Source organism: Syngnathoides biaculeatus, chromosome 1 (assembly GCF_019802595.1).
Source record: "Syngnathoides biaculeatus isolate LvHL_M chromosome 1, ASM1980259v1, whole genome shotgun sequence".
NCBI classification, from domain to species: Eukaryota; Metazoa; Chordata; class Actinopteri; order Syngnathiformes; family Syngnathidae; genus Syngnathoides; species Syngnathoides biaculeatus.
The window spans coordinates 13,304,516-13,318,678 of NC_084640.1; the positions used below are offsets into that span (position 1 = coordinate 13,304,516).

Here is a 14,163-nt window from a genome sequence, read left to right on the forward strand (position 1 = left end):
TGGACTTTTGTGGTTTGATCTTGAATCAATCTAATTAATTTTTTTATTTAGTTAATTTAATTTTTTACAATTTATAATTTAATTAAAATTTTTGTTTTGACTTACTGATTCTTTTACATTTTATTTTAACATTCAAGATTTTAATACTTTTTAAAAAAATGTATCTCATACTATTTAAAATGGATTTGTAAATGATTTTTTTTTTTACATTTCATTTAATCCTTTTGTTAATGTACAGCATTTTAATTTTGTATTGATTGCTATTTTGGCATTCAAAATTTCATGTATTTACTATTGCATTTGCTTGACTTTACAATTTGAGTTACTGAAGGTTTTTTTATATATATATTTGAGTAGAAATGTCGTTTTTTCAATCCATTTTTTTTTTTTTTTACAGTGAAGTGACTTTTATCTTTTTTTCTGACATTTCAGAGTCGCTCCGGTCCCGGCCCGCGCGCCTTCCGCATCGGCCTTTTCAAATGTGACAGGACCGCTAATCGGGTCAACGCGGCCTGCCGAGCGCTGAAAAGTGGGATGACGCCCGAGTGGAAGGTGCCAATGTTTACCTCCGGGAGGGGTTGCCTTTTGCCACTTAAACGTTGTGATCTCAAACACGCTCGCGCACATCCGTACGACCTTTGACCCTCACTTACTTGTCCCCACGAGCGGCCGTTGCGTTGTCACGGGGTCCGTTCTCTTCTTTACGGCCATGACAGTAAAAACAGCTGTGGCGCCAAACGTTGGTGCCACTCCCTCTCAGCTCCCTGAGGTTTCCCAAATCAGGGGTGGGGGGTGGGGGGGGGGACCATAAATTACAGAGGGCCTTCCCCCGAGTGGCTCCACTGAGCAAGGACACCCCCCCCCCCGCCCCTTTTTTTTTATTATTTATTGACCTGCTCGTCAGGCAGGCCAGCCTGTGTAAATGTCCAAAAACAAGCGCTGTGGACCTTAAATGCAGCACTAGAATGTTCCGGCGCAGTCGGGAGGCAAACATACGACAACAAAAAAGGGGTGGGGGGGCGGGGGCATCCCGAGGGCAACCATTGAAAAGAGGCACTTGATTGGGTTACACGTCATGGAATTTTATATCCGATTTTTCTACTCCACTGGTGTCAAACTCGAGGCCCGGGGGCCAGATCCGGTCCGCCATGTGCTTTTTTTTTTTTTTTGATTTTTTTTGTGGCCCGGGAAGGAAAACCATGCGCGTCAAAATTCCATGATTATTGTGAAAATCTCTACCAAAATTTCAAATTGTCACATCAGGTATGAGAACGTTGAGATATCGCGAGCGTTTTTATGTGAGCAAACATCGGCAATCGGTTCTCGAACAAATCAGTTTTCAAATGGAAAATTTCGAGATTAATTTTTTTTTAAATTCTTTTTGCTTGTCTTTTCGAACAAAAATCGATACTTGAAAGCCCCCAACTTCTTCTTTTCCTTTCGGCTTGTCCCGTTAGCCCCCAACAAAACCCGGAAATCACCGAATGCACGCGGCCAGACCAGCCGACCCGCCCACGACGCGGAAATAACGGTGGTCGATTCGGTTTTCCAACGGAGAACCGAGGCTCGACTGTACTTGAAAAGCCCGTTGCCCTTCATTTGTGATTCCAAAACTAGTTCATAAATTTGTAAATATGACGAGGGGATTAAAGATTTTTATGGTTTTAACGGCCCTCTGGGGGAAACCGACACCGTTGTGTTGGTGCAAGCGGCACCGAAACAGAACCAGCAAGCCCGAAACGAGTCCCTCGGTGCCTGTCGTTTCCGTTCCTCCTCCTTTGTTCTTGCTCAGCTTGCTCTTTTTTTTCATTTTTTTTTTTTTTTTTAATAATCCCGTCATTTCCCCGTGCTGTCATTTGCGCCCTCGCCATCGAATCTCGTTTCAGCTCGCCGGCGGCTTCCATTACCAGCTGTGTCTTTTCCTTCCGTTTGGAGACGGCTTTGAGGTTCTGGACGCGTGCGCGGGTCTGCGTGTGCCTCTTTTTTTTAGCCGGGAATATGATAACCTATGATTTTTTTTATGGGGGGGGGGGGAGTCCCCGCCTTTTCCACGTGGACTTGCTTGCAGCCATGTGAGTGAAGACTCAAAGTCACCGTCAGGGGGACCGTTTTGGTGTCCCAGTCGCCTCTCTGGGTTCTGGTTCTGGTTCTGGTTCTGGCGCCTACTTACTCAAATTTTTCTGGAAGTCAAATGTTTTCTAAAGCACAGTTACCATGTTATAAATGATTTTTGAATCATTTTTGCATGTGATTAGGTTTTGAAGTACATAGAATTATTATTAATTATTATTGTTAAACACTAAATTGATCATATATTTAAAAAATGAAAAGGCTTGTGTAATAAAATCTCATGTGAGGAGACCGCAGGATGAAAATATCAACCAAAAGCTGCTCCTGGCTAATAACTCTTGGAATTCAAATCCTTTTAATTTTTTTGCATGAGAAGTTGAAATGATCAAAGCGTGTTTTGATATCATGTGAGCGCAACCATACAAAGACATATTTGTACTCGTGAGAGTCATTTCACTTCTATTATTCACCGACAATTTGTAAGGCCAGAGTCAATAATTTCATATTTGTTTTATGGCAGCCCTTTTTAAATGAGGACTCTGTTCTTGTCTGTGTGGCAACTATTTATGAAAGGAAAAATGAATTTGACTAATTTCATGAAAAGATGGAAGCTGCGTTGTGAACATATTGGGGGATTTTTTTTTTTGCAATCTAATATTGTGTCATAAATATGGTTTATGTTTCTTTTTAACACAAGTGGGACAGTATTGGAAAACAGGAAATTATGTTTTTATCATTTTTATTATTTTATCATTTTTATTTTTCATTGCATTTTTTTTCTTTTTTGTTTATTGAATTCCATTTAGCTGAATTGTATTTTTTTTATTTGAGTATTTATACTTTAATGTATTATTTTGAATCCATTGTAGTGGCGTCTACTGCATATGCTAAAAGTATTTATATTACTATATTTTATTATTTTTATTTGTATAATTACACTATCTCTTTTAATTTGTTGTATTTTATTAGTCTTTTTTTATTATTTTTAAAATCATTACATTATTGTGTATTACATCAAACAGGATCCGAACAATAATTGTTTTGATTAGCATATATGAAATACATTTCACAATAATAACAATAGCTCAAAAGATATTTTAGCGTGATATTTATTTTTCTTTTTCTTCTGGACCTTAGTGCATGGAGTGACAATAGTAACAATAGTTCTAAAGATATTTTATGCACGATATTTATTTTAATATTCTTAGGGACCTTACTGCATGTGTATCTATTTCTTTTTTAAAATTATTTATTTAGTTTTATTTCTTATTATTTTTATTTATTTTATTTATACTATTTTTATTAGTATCATCACGCTATCTCTTTTTTTTGTATTTTATTAGTCTTTTTTATTATTTTTAAAATCATTACATTATTGTTTATTCCATCAAAAACGATCTAAACAATAATTGTTTTGATTAGCATATGTCAACTACATTTAACAATAATAACAATAGTTCTAAAGATATTTTATGCAGGATATTTATTTTAATATTCTTAGGGACCTTACTGCATGTGTATCTATTTCTTTTTTTAAATTATTTAGTTTTATTTCTCATTATTTTTATTTATTTTATTTATACTATTTTTATTAGTATCATCACGCTATCTCTTTTTTCATTTTTTTTGTATTTTATTAGTCTTTTTTATTATTTTTAAAATCATTACATTATTGTTTATTCCATCAAAAACGATCTAAACAATAATTGTTTTGATTAGCATATGTCAACTACATTTAACAATAATAACAATAGTTCTAAAGATATTTTATGCAGGATATTTATTTTAATATTCTTAGGGACCTTACTGCATGTGTATCCATCTCTTTTTGTAAAACCATTTATTCTTTTTTATTATATATTTTTATTTTATTTTTTTTCCCACAATATATTTATTCGATTTCTCACATGTAATTTTACAAAAACAACACGATAACAGTAAAACAAAACAGAAAAACAACAAAAAAATACGACCAAAAAAAAAAACAACACAGTATGCACAGAATGACAATGACAGTATGCACACAAATGACAAATAATTCACACTTTTTTCAAAAACTCTTCTAAGGGTGATTTATTTTTTTTATACTATTTTATTCAATTCTTCAGTGTTGTATTCTTAATAATTATATATATATATTAATATAAAATTTAATTAATTTAATGTAGTCTGTAACGCAGTAATATTCCATGCGTTGCTATGTAACATGTTAGCATTAGCATGATTTCACAAAAAAAGAAGAAAAAGAAAGAAAGAACGAAAACCCGAACAGAACAGTTGGCCGCGTTCGAGGTTCGACGCGGGCGCGGTGACGACAAAGCGCACCCCAGAAATATTTCACATGTGGCGACAAGTCGACGCCGTTGAGCGAGTCGGCGAAGGCCTTCGTGCGCTGGCTGGAAATTGCAAACGCGTTTATCTTTCTCTTTTATGGAAGTAAATCAGTGCCACCGGGATTTGAATTTGAAATATAAAGTTGATCACATTTTCAATCGTTGCATTTCAGTGCAACTTTTCAGCGTTGGCGTGTACGTCGGGACCGCAATGCACAATTAAGGTTCTGGCGTGGGCCTAGCCGGTCCCCAGACCTAAACCCCATAGAAAATCTTCGGAGGGAGCCGGAACTCCGTGTTTCTCGGCCACAGCCCGGAAAAACCGTCGGATCTAGAGAAGATCCGCGCGCAGGACCGGGCCAAAATCCCTCCCGCAGTGCGTGCAAACCTGGTGAAAAGCAACAGGAAATGAGGTCACTTTACATTTCAAATTCAAATCCCGGTGGCGCTAATTTACTTCCGTCGCGTTCCCGCTTTTCTTTATGTTTTTGCTGTTCCGGCGGGTACACGTGTTGATCCCGTAGAAACGCGGCCCGAATGAAAAAAAAAAAAAGACTGCATAAAGTTTATTAAACATTTTAAAAAAAAGAGAGAGAAGTAAACGTTTAAATGCCTACACGTTCAACTGAAACCACATCGTTTCAAAAGCTCGCCGCAGGTTATTGCTCACATGCCCTTGATAAGAAAAGTCTACACACCCCTAAATCAAATGCCAGCTTTCTTGGAATTTGAGACCATGTCAAATTGTTTGGAAACCCTTTCGACCATATCGCGACCTATACCTTTAGATTTTTGCGAGGAATGTTGTCAAAGGGAAGCAAAAGTAACTGAAATAATGTGGTTGCAAAAGTGTGCACACCCTCCAAAATGGGATGCGGCTGTGTTCGCGGTAAACCAAAAGCGTGCAAACGTTTTCAATGGGAGTCATCGCTCAATTGCCACTATTAAAAGTGTTAAATTAAAATCAAATAAAACTAAATAAAATGTAATTACATAATAACAATAATAAATACAACTAAAATAAAAGTGTGATCAACCCCAAAGCTCAGATGTTCTAGCAGCCTTTTCCTGATGTGTTTTTCTTGTGCTAAAGTTTCATAATTCCCCCCGACTTAAGGGCTTTTGTATCATCGCACCATAATATATTTTCTCACACGCTGGCTGTCAATCATTCCAGCTGCCGTCTAGTAGTTTTGGAACGACAATACAAATTTTAAAAATGTTTTGCTTCATGATTTTTGGGAGGGGGCAATGCATCAAGGCTCAATTTGTAGAATTCCGCCGTTGTTTTAATGAAAGGAAGTCAATGCTAACTCTGGACAAAAAAAAAAAAAAAAGTACTTCAGCGGTCGTCAGTCGTAATATCGACCGGATTTATTACCGCAAAATTGTGCAACCTTTTCATTCCGCTCCGTAGACAAATGCGGGCTCAGCCCGGCGGTGGCGTGCAACTGCGCCGCTCCGACGTTCACGCTTGAAGATGTGCTGACGAAGGCACTCGAGGCGGAGAAAGAAATTAAAAAAAAAAAAAAAACAATTGAAGAAAAATAGACTTTTTTTTTTTTTTAATTGTATGAGCTTCCTGCCAGAGCCGCAGGCTACGCACAAAACACAACGTGTTCGTGTGGTTTTACACTGACGAGCAAGAACGCACCTGGTTTACAACGTGTTTTTATTTTTTATGATGTGAGCTTCCAGGAGTAACAATTCCCAACCCTCGCGCTGTGAGAAACTAGCTCATTACATTATTTGCAGTAAATGGTGTGTCTTTATCCATGCCAGTGTAGTCACGGCAGGAAGTACATACAGTCATGACAAAATGTCTCCTCTGACAACCATAGTAATAGTCGTCGTTATCCACGGCGATAGAGTATGCTTTGGAGTGTTTGTGTGTCTACATGTGTTGCGCCTTTGTTTGTGTTAGCACAGTCGCTTGATGAACGGGTTGAATGGCGGTGTTCGTAAGCATCGAGCTACATGCGCACGATGTTCACATTCTGACGAAATGCTGTGAGGTGTGCTGACAAAAAAAATGTGAGGTGAGTTCACCGGCGTAGCAGAATTTTTGCTCGTAAGTCAAAGCAATAAAAAATAAAAATCAACCGTTCGCATCACAAACTTGTATATCAATGTACTGCTTTATAAATCTTTAATTTATTGTATTTTTTTTCGATTTTCTTTTCATGTTTTTACATTGCCGTCACAAAACCTCAAATAATTAATTATTCACGAGTGCTTTAAAAAATATAAAAAAAATGTCTTTTCGTCACTAATAGCACAAGTGGTTAGTGACGGGTGCGTGCCAAAAAAAAAAACAAAAAACTAGAAACTCGACCACAGGAATGTGTAAATAATACTTTTGTTCCCTGTTTTATAGTATTTATACATACCACAGTTCCAACTCGTGGTTTGAATATAAAGTATGATACACGAATAAGTCAGTTGTAATCGACACGTGTATTTACACATCTGTGTGTGCCATAAATGGCTTCCGGTCTCAAGCCGTCCACATTTTTTTGCAAGTGTATCCTCATGTAAATGTAATAATAGTTGTCCCACAGTTCTAAATCTTCAAGCCTTTCTTCCTTAAGTCCTTTTTGGCCTCCTTGATTTGGGCCTGAAGCTCCTCGGCCGCCTCATGGCAGTCGTTAAAGGTGGCCACCCGGTAGCCCACCGTGGCCAGGGAGAAGCAGCCGAACGACACCAGCAGGTAGAGCGGCATTGGCCAGGCCACTTCCCGGTACGTGCGGGGCACGCTCAGGTCCAGCGGGTCGAAGGCCACCAGCACCCAGGCGACCAGCACCGCCGACACGCCGCACAGCCACTCCAGGAGTTTGGTCATGGTGACGGCAGGAGACGGAGGCGACCTGAGAGGAGGAGAAAATGGCAGGTGTGCATGGCGACACACAGTTAGCTTAGCTCTAGCATAGCGACCACACTTGTGTTACAAAGCCGCGACGGGAAATTACTAATATCAACCATCTGGGATAGGACTCAATAAAAACACAGCTTCATTTTTTTCCCTTCAAATTATTGTGTTATTAAAATGACAACATTCCGAATTATACGTACCGATCGTTTGTGGTGGCCTATTCACTTTAGCGCATTCAAATGACGTCGGGATGCCGCGGAGACGTCTGGGTAATGTAGTCAAGTAGCCCAGCTCGGGAATATCATATTCGAAACTGTTTTTCTGAAGATAAACACGAGCGACCAAAATATGGCCACTTATGACAGTAATTAATTCATTGGTATGACTGTTATAGATATAACAACAAGGTATGCGATCATATATTGTATTGCATTATAGTATTAATATGCATACGTCCTGGGTCTTATACATTTTGCACGCCCCTTCAATGTTATGCATATCTAACATTCACTCTTATTATCCATATTTCTATCGTTGCCTTTGCACTTATTTTTCAGTGTTTCTAATATTGGCTATATTGTAATTCATCAATATGTTATATATCACTGTCTATGATATCCAGAATGTACGTCCTGATTGTTCACTAATTGTCTGTCTATCTATCTATCTATCTATCTATCTATCTATCTATCTATCTATCTATCTATCTATCTATCTATCTATCTATCTATCTATCTATCTATCTATCTATCGTGATGATTTATCCAATAGAAGGAGCGAAAACATTCATTAAAACTGCTTCTTTTTTTAACACCATTTAGCAAATGTGTTTATCATTAGGCCTCTGCTTAGAACTTTTACTAAACGCTAGCGCGGTTCCCCCCCAGAGCAACATTTCCATTAGGAGGGGGGGGAAAAAAAACAAGATCTTGGTGGTGCATTCATGGGGTTAATGGTAATTTAGGTGCTGGGTTGACCCCCCCCCCCCCATGTGTAAACATGGCTGCTTTTAGTTGGGCACAGAGGAAAAACAATCACCGTCTTGAGAGAGCGTGGAGAATTATTTTTCGGGTGCTGATGTTGACATTTTGTCTGCACCGGCGTTATTAGCGTAAGACGCCGCCGTCTCTGCACTTAACAGAAAGGCGCAGCTGTTTTTTTTTTGTTTTGTTTGTTTTTGTTTTTATCAGCACGTTGGCAGCATTTATGTCTTATTAGCGGAACGTTTTTTTTTTGTTTGTTTTTTCCACACAACTGAAAGGGTCACAATTTGGCAGGATGTTGGATAAACCGTTTTAAAAACACGGCACCAGGATCATCTTACGTAACTATGTTATTACCGTAATTCCTGGCCGACAGAGCGCAGCTGGTTACAAGCTTCACTGAGTACATTTGTAAAGGAAATACCATTTGGTATGTACATACGTCGCAGCTGTGTAAAAGCCGCAAGTGCCCGCACGAGATATTTACAAAGAAAGACGGTACACAGAGTTTAACGCTAGCACCGTGCTAACGCTAGCGCCACGCTAACAGGGCCGATTCAAATAAAACTTACCGGTAAATATGACTTAGACACGCCAGTAACAGCAGCGGCAACACACTAGCACAGCCCTAACAGGGCCGGTAAAAGTCACTTCCTCGGCACATACATTCCACCAGTTTCATTCTTGCCTTTTCCGCTCAAGTGCCAAACCCCCCACCACCCCCCTGCGGCCGTAAGGAAAAAAATCCACAAATTAGCCGCATCGCCGCATAAACCACATGGTTGAAAGCGTGTGAAAAAAGTCGCGGCTCGTAGGCCAGAAATTACAGTAGTTTCAAAAGAGTTTCTTAAATTCACCTGGTTACAAGCCTCACTGAGTACATTTGTAAAGGAAATACCATTTGGTACATGCATACGCCCCAGATGTGTAAAAGCCGCAAGGGCCCACGTTGAAACCCACATTTAAACACGAGATATTTACAAAGAAAAACGGTACACAGAAAGAGTTTAACGCTAGCAAGGCGCTAACGCTAGTGCAGGGGTCACCAACGCGGTGCCCGCGGGTGAATGGTAGCCCACGAGGACCATATAGGGCGCGCGCGAGGTATGTTCTAAAAATACTATAGGCCACAAATCGTAACTATTATTTGTGCTTTAAATTCTAAATCTGACTTGCTTACGTGAATTCAAATTTTAAAATACCTGTAATGTCATTTACAATAAATCAAAAGAAAAATATTTTATGTCCGTGTAATGAGTCTGAAATTTGCCGCAAACGGGTCACGTACCCCTTCGTACGATCGGTGCTCACGAAGTAGCCCTCAGGCTCCAAAAGGTTGTGAGCCCTGCGCTAGTGCTAATGCTAACAGGGCCGGTTAAAACAAAACCTACCGGTGAATATCACTGAGACACGCCAGTAACAGCAGCAGCAACACGCTAGCACAGCGCTAACACTAGTGCCGCACTGACTTGGCCGGTAAAAGTCACTTCCTCGGCACATATATTCCACCGGTCTCACTCTCGTAGGCCGGAAATTACGGTAGATTTTCATCCACAGAACAGTACGGTATGTAATTCGGCTGCAGATGGTGGAATCCCCTTGCGCGCACCGTCGCTCACGCATGCGTGTACCATATGCGCGGCCCCTTACGGGTCGCAAGCGGTGTGGCAACGTTCCTCTCGCTTCCCCCTCGCCGCACGCTGCCAGCTCGTTTTTCCCGTTCCGGCGTTTTTACGGCTGAGGGGGAAAACTTTGACAGATGTAACGCGCCGAGCAGCCCGCGGGCGATACGGAGACGCTGTACATGAAGACATCCGAGGGAAAAGATGGAGGACCGGTGGGGGGGGGGGCGAAGAGGTGAGAAAGACGAGAGGACTACAGAGAGAAGGGGTGAAACGAACGAACGGACGGACGGGTGTCCGGGGTGAACTACGGGGGGGGCGTGCAGGTGCAGCTTGAACGAGCGGCGACCTTTTCGATGGCGTATTAAATCCAGCTGTTCCTCGTCCGGACTTGATCTCAATCACCCCCCCCACCTCAGCCGATGGGGGTCGGGACCCCGCAAAGAGACTTTTAGGGTCCACGTGGGAGAAAAGTAGGGGAACCGGGAAGAGGAGAGGAAGAGTTCATCGCAAATTTAGGAGGCTTTTCAAGCATGACCCCCCCCCCCCAGAGGAAAACCGACTTGGTAGCACCCCCCCGTGAAATTTTGGGAATGATCGACCCCCCCGATTACGTGAAAATTGGTATACTCAAAAACAAGCCAGAATCCGGGCAGCAGCATTTTGGTACCAACATCGCGGTACTCATTGTGTCTCCCAGGACCCCCCCCCCCCCTGCCCCCCCCCTCGGCCCTACCAGTCAAAACACCGGGGTCGAATCCGTCTCGCAGGCTACGTCAATACAGAAGGCGTCAAACGTTCCAGACAAAAAACGTGGCGGCCCGGATTTCGCCAAGAAGTCTCAGCGCGGAAAGATAACAAAACCCGTTTGGGCTCCAAAACAGGAAGCCTTCTGCTTCCTGAACAGTGCGTTCGCGAGACGGGTTCTGGAGAAGGAAAGGGTGACGAAAGAGTGCCTGGCTGCGTCCGTGCGGGGTTCGCGCAGAAGCCAAATGCATGGTGTGGGAAAACGAGATCAACGCGTACTTTTCTTTGCCGCTTATCCTCACGCGGGTCGCGGGGAGTGCCGGAGCCTATCCCAGCTGTCAACGGGCAGGAGGCGGGGTACACCTTGAACTGGTTGCCGGGCAATCGCAGGGCACATCGAGACAAACAGCCGCACGCGCAATCGTACCTAGGGGCAATTTCGGGTGTCCAATCAATTAATGTCATGTTTTTGGGATGTGGGAGGAAACCGGAGTGCCCACCCGGTGGAAACCCACGCAGGCAAGGACCAAGAATATATGCCTGTGAATAATCTTGTATTATCTGTCTCCGTGTGTTGCTCCACTGTTTGTGCTCAAATGTCTGTTAATTAATTGGTTATAACACCACAACTCAAGTGCTGCCCTAATTTTGATTCTTTTTTTTTTTTTTTTGGGGGGGGTGCCAAAGTAAATCAAAGTCTACCAATGTTGCCAAATCTACCAATTATGTTCAATGAAACAAGTCCATGGAAGTTTCCGTTCAGTTTTGCTAGCGTTAGCAAATAACACGGCCTGAACATGTAAACATGGTCAAATTTTTTTTTATATTCGAACTTTCGAGGAAGCAGGTGATGGCCACCCTCCATCAAACCGGACCCGCGGGGCCAAAGTTCATCCAGCATGTTTGCGCGAGAGCGAGCCTCCCGTCCCGCTGAGAAAACTTGACCGCGGTCTCGGGCTGCCGTTGCCGGAGGGGGGAGGGAGGTGCAAAGGTCAGAGTGAGGTCAAGTGTGACCAGGCCGACGCATGTGAGCGCCGCACTTGTCCGTCTTTCGAGACGCACACACCTGTTTTGGCTGCTCCCCTTGTAGGAATGAAACGCCCCCCCCCCCCCCGACTACCCCCGTCCCTCCCACGTCCTCGCTGCTGTCCTCATAAATCGCATCACACGGCCCCCGTTTGGCCCCCTCGCGCTTTGTTTGTTGACCTTTATGGGACGCCGTTCCGCATTATCTTCACGCCGACCCCCCCCACCCCCACCCCCGCGTAACCGCACACGGAGGCGCGGACAACAACGCGATCCGATGCTTGTTGTCAGTGTAAAAACCGCCGACAAAGGACAAGCTCGAAGACTCCTCCCCCACCCCGTTTATCCCCCCCCCCACCCCCCAATGTCCCTTCTTATCAGTCCTCTGCGTCCTTCTGCATTCGCATTACCGATGGTTAATCCGACTGGTTAAGAAAGTTCTGGAAACGTGCGAGGGATTGATTATGCGTCAGCAACCGATCTAGACTGGATTGTTGTTTCCATAGCGAACGGGACCAGAATTAGGTCCCGTCCCCACGCTGCAAACCTTGCACCCGATCTTAAGACTTAGTGATCACCTCACAAAGTTCTAGTCAGCACTCGAGCGGCACCGTTTTACTAGTGGACCGTTGACCACGATCTTGATCGAACTAGGACGGTTTTGGGGCCGTTCTAGTCAGTATCCGGACACCATTACTTCACTTGTGGATGTTTCTGGTTCAGGTCTATGATCCAGAGGGGACAAAAGAAGTTTTGGAGTCTACGTCAGGGGTGTCACACTCATTTTTGTACTGACGGTTCCCTTCGGAGGGTTATGACTACGAAACTATAAAAAAAAAAAAAATCTTTAACCGCCTCGTCAAATTTACATGTGAAATTTATGAACTCATTTTGGAATCAGAAATCGTGAGTTTTTCAACTATTGTTGTCTGGTAACACAAAAATGCTTGTCATATCTCAACGTTATCATTTATAGTGTGTCAATTTGAAATTTTGGTCCAGATATGAACAAAAATCGTGAAAGTTGACGCATGTGAATTGCCTTCGCGGGCCACATAAAATCATGCGGCAGGCCGGATCTGGCCCCCGGGCCTTGGGTTTGACTCCGGCGCCATTTTGGACCAGCATGAGCTAGGATCCGTAGACTCGATCAAAAAAAAAAAAAAAGGAAACCTTGTGAGTCAAGTGATCTCTTGTCGACGTTGTAGTCAGAACTTCAGAAGTTTGGCCTACTTTTATTTATTCTTTTTTGCACGAGCGTCTTCGCTTTGCACGTTCAGAGCAGAAATCGTTTTGTTTTTTTTTTTCGCGGGGGGAGCAAAATGACTCGGCGGCGACAGAACGCGTCGATACCGCTCCCCGATTGATTCCGGCGAGTAATTACCGAGCGCGCCGGGCTCGGGCGACGGCGCAAGGCGTGACGCGTTGAATCGTTCGGTGGCCGCTCGCGAGATGTCCGCTGGAACGGGAATCGGATAATTAAACCGCGGTTTGTTTGCAGGCTTAGGACTTGGGTGCTTTGCCAAACTATCAGAACCAGTCCAGGATTTGGACCTGTAGAATGTGTTGACCAGTATTGGGGTCGGTGGGGTTGGGGGCAGACTATACTATTAGAAAATGAAAGCATTTGAGATTAAAATACAACTAAAATTAAAAATATATATATATACAGAAAATATTTTAAAATACCAAAATGAATAATAATGCATAATAAATAAAATATTAATAATAAGTACATTTTAGTAAAATAAGTAAACAATACTTTTTATAATAAAAGCAATCAGATATTATTTAAAAAATGTAAAAAGTATAAAAAAAAACTTGAGATTGCAAAAACAATCAAATATATGATCTGAAAAGACAAAAGAAAATGCAAATACATACACAAACATTCCATCATAGGTACACAAATGGTACAAATGAAATATTGTGTTGGAAAATAGGGGCGGCACGGTCGGGAAACTGGTTAGATTGTTTGACTCACAGTTCTGAGGACAGGGGTTGAAATCCCGCCCCCCTGTGTGGGGTATGCATGTCAGTCCCGTACCTGCGTGGGTTTCCTCCGGGTGGGCGCTCCGGTTTCCTCCCACATCCCAAAAAACATGCGACATGAATTGGACGCTCTAAATTGCCACGAGGTGTGATTGGTTGTTTGCCTCTTATGTGCCCTGCGATTGGCTGGCAAGCAGTTCAGGGTGTACCCCGCCTCCTGCCCGACGAAAGCTGGGATCGGCTCGACCACTCCGACAACCCTTGTGAGGATAAGGGGATCAGAAAATGAATTGATGGATGGTTGGATGTTTGAAAATAATACAAAAAGCTGAGCTTAGTGACTTACTAAAATCGTGTCGTAAGTCACCAGAGACCAGGGGGAAAAAATAACGCACAGTGGCCATCTTAACCGAAACCCGGTTGGCAGCGCCGTTGATCACTTTGAGCGACCGCCTCGGACTTTATGCTGAAATTGCAAAAAAAAAAAAAAAAAAAAAAAAGGTTGCGGATTCAAGGAT

At 42.6% G+C, this 14,163-nt stretch overlaps 1 protein-coding gene across 1 annotated transcript; it reads right to left on the reverse strand.

The window, feature by feature from the left end:
* Positions 1 to 6,535: 6,535 nt before the first annotated feature.
* dpm3 (dolichyl-phosphate mannosyltransferase subunit 3, regulatory) lies at positions 6,536 to 7,245 on the reverse strand. Its single transcript, XM_061818208.1, has one exon. The coding sequence runs from the start codon at positions 7,243 to 7,245 to the stop codon at positions 6,967 to 6,969; it is 279 nt and encodes a 92-aa protein (XP_061674192.1). The 3' UTR covers positions 6,536 to 6,966.
* Between the last annotated feature and the right edge of the window lie 6,918 nt (positions 7,246 to 14,163).

Bases quoted from the DNA above. Each gene is read 5' to 3' on its own strand.
- dpm3 (XM_061818208.1), bottom strand. From the start codon at position 7,245: ATGACCAAACTCCTGGAGTGGCTGTGCGGCGTGTCGGCGGTGCTGGTC.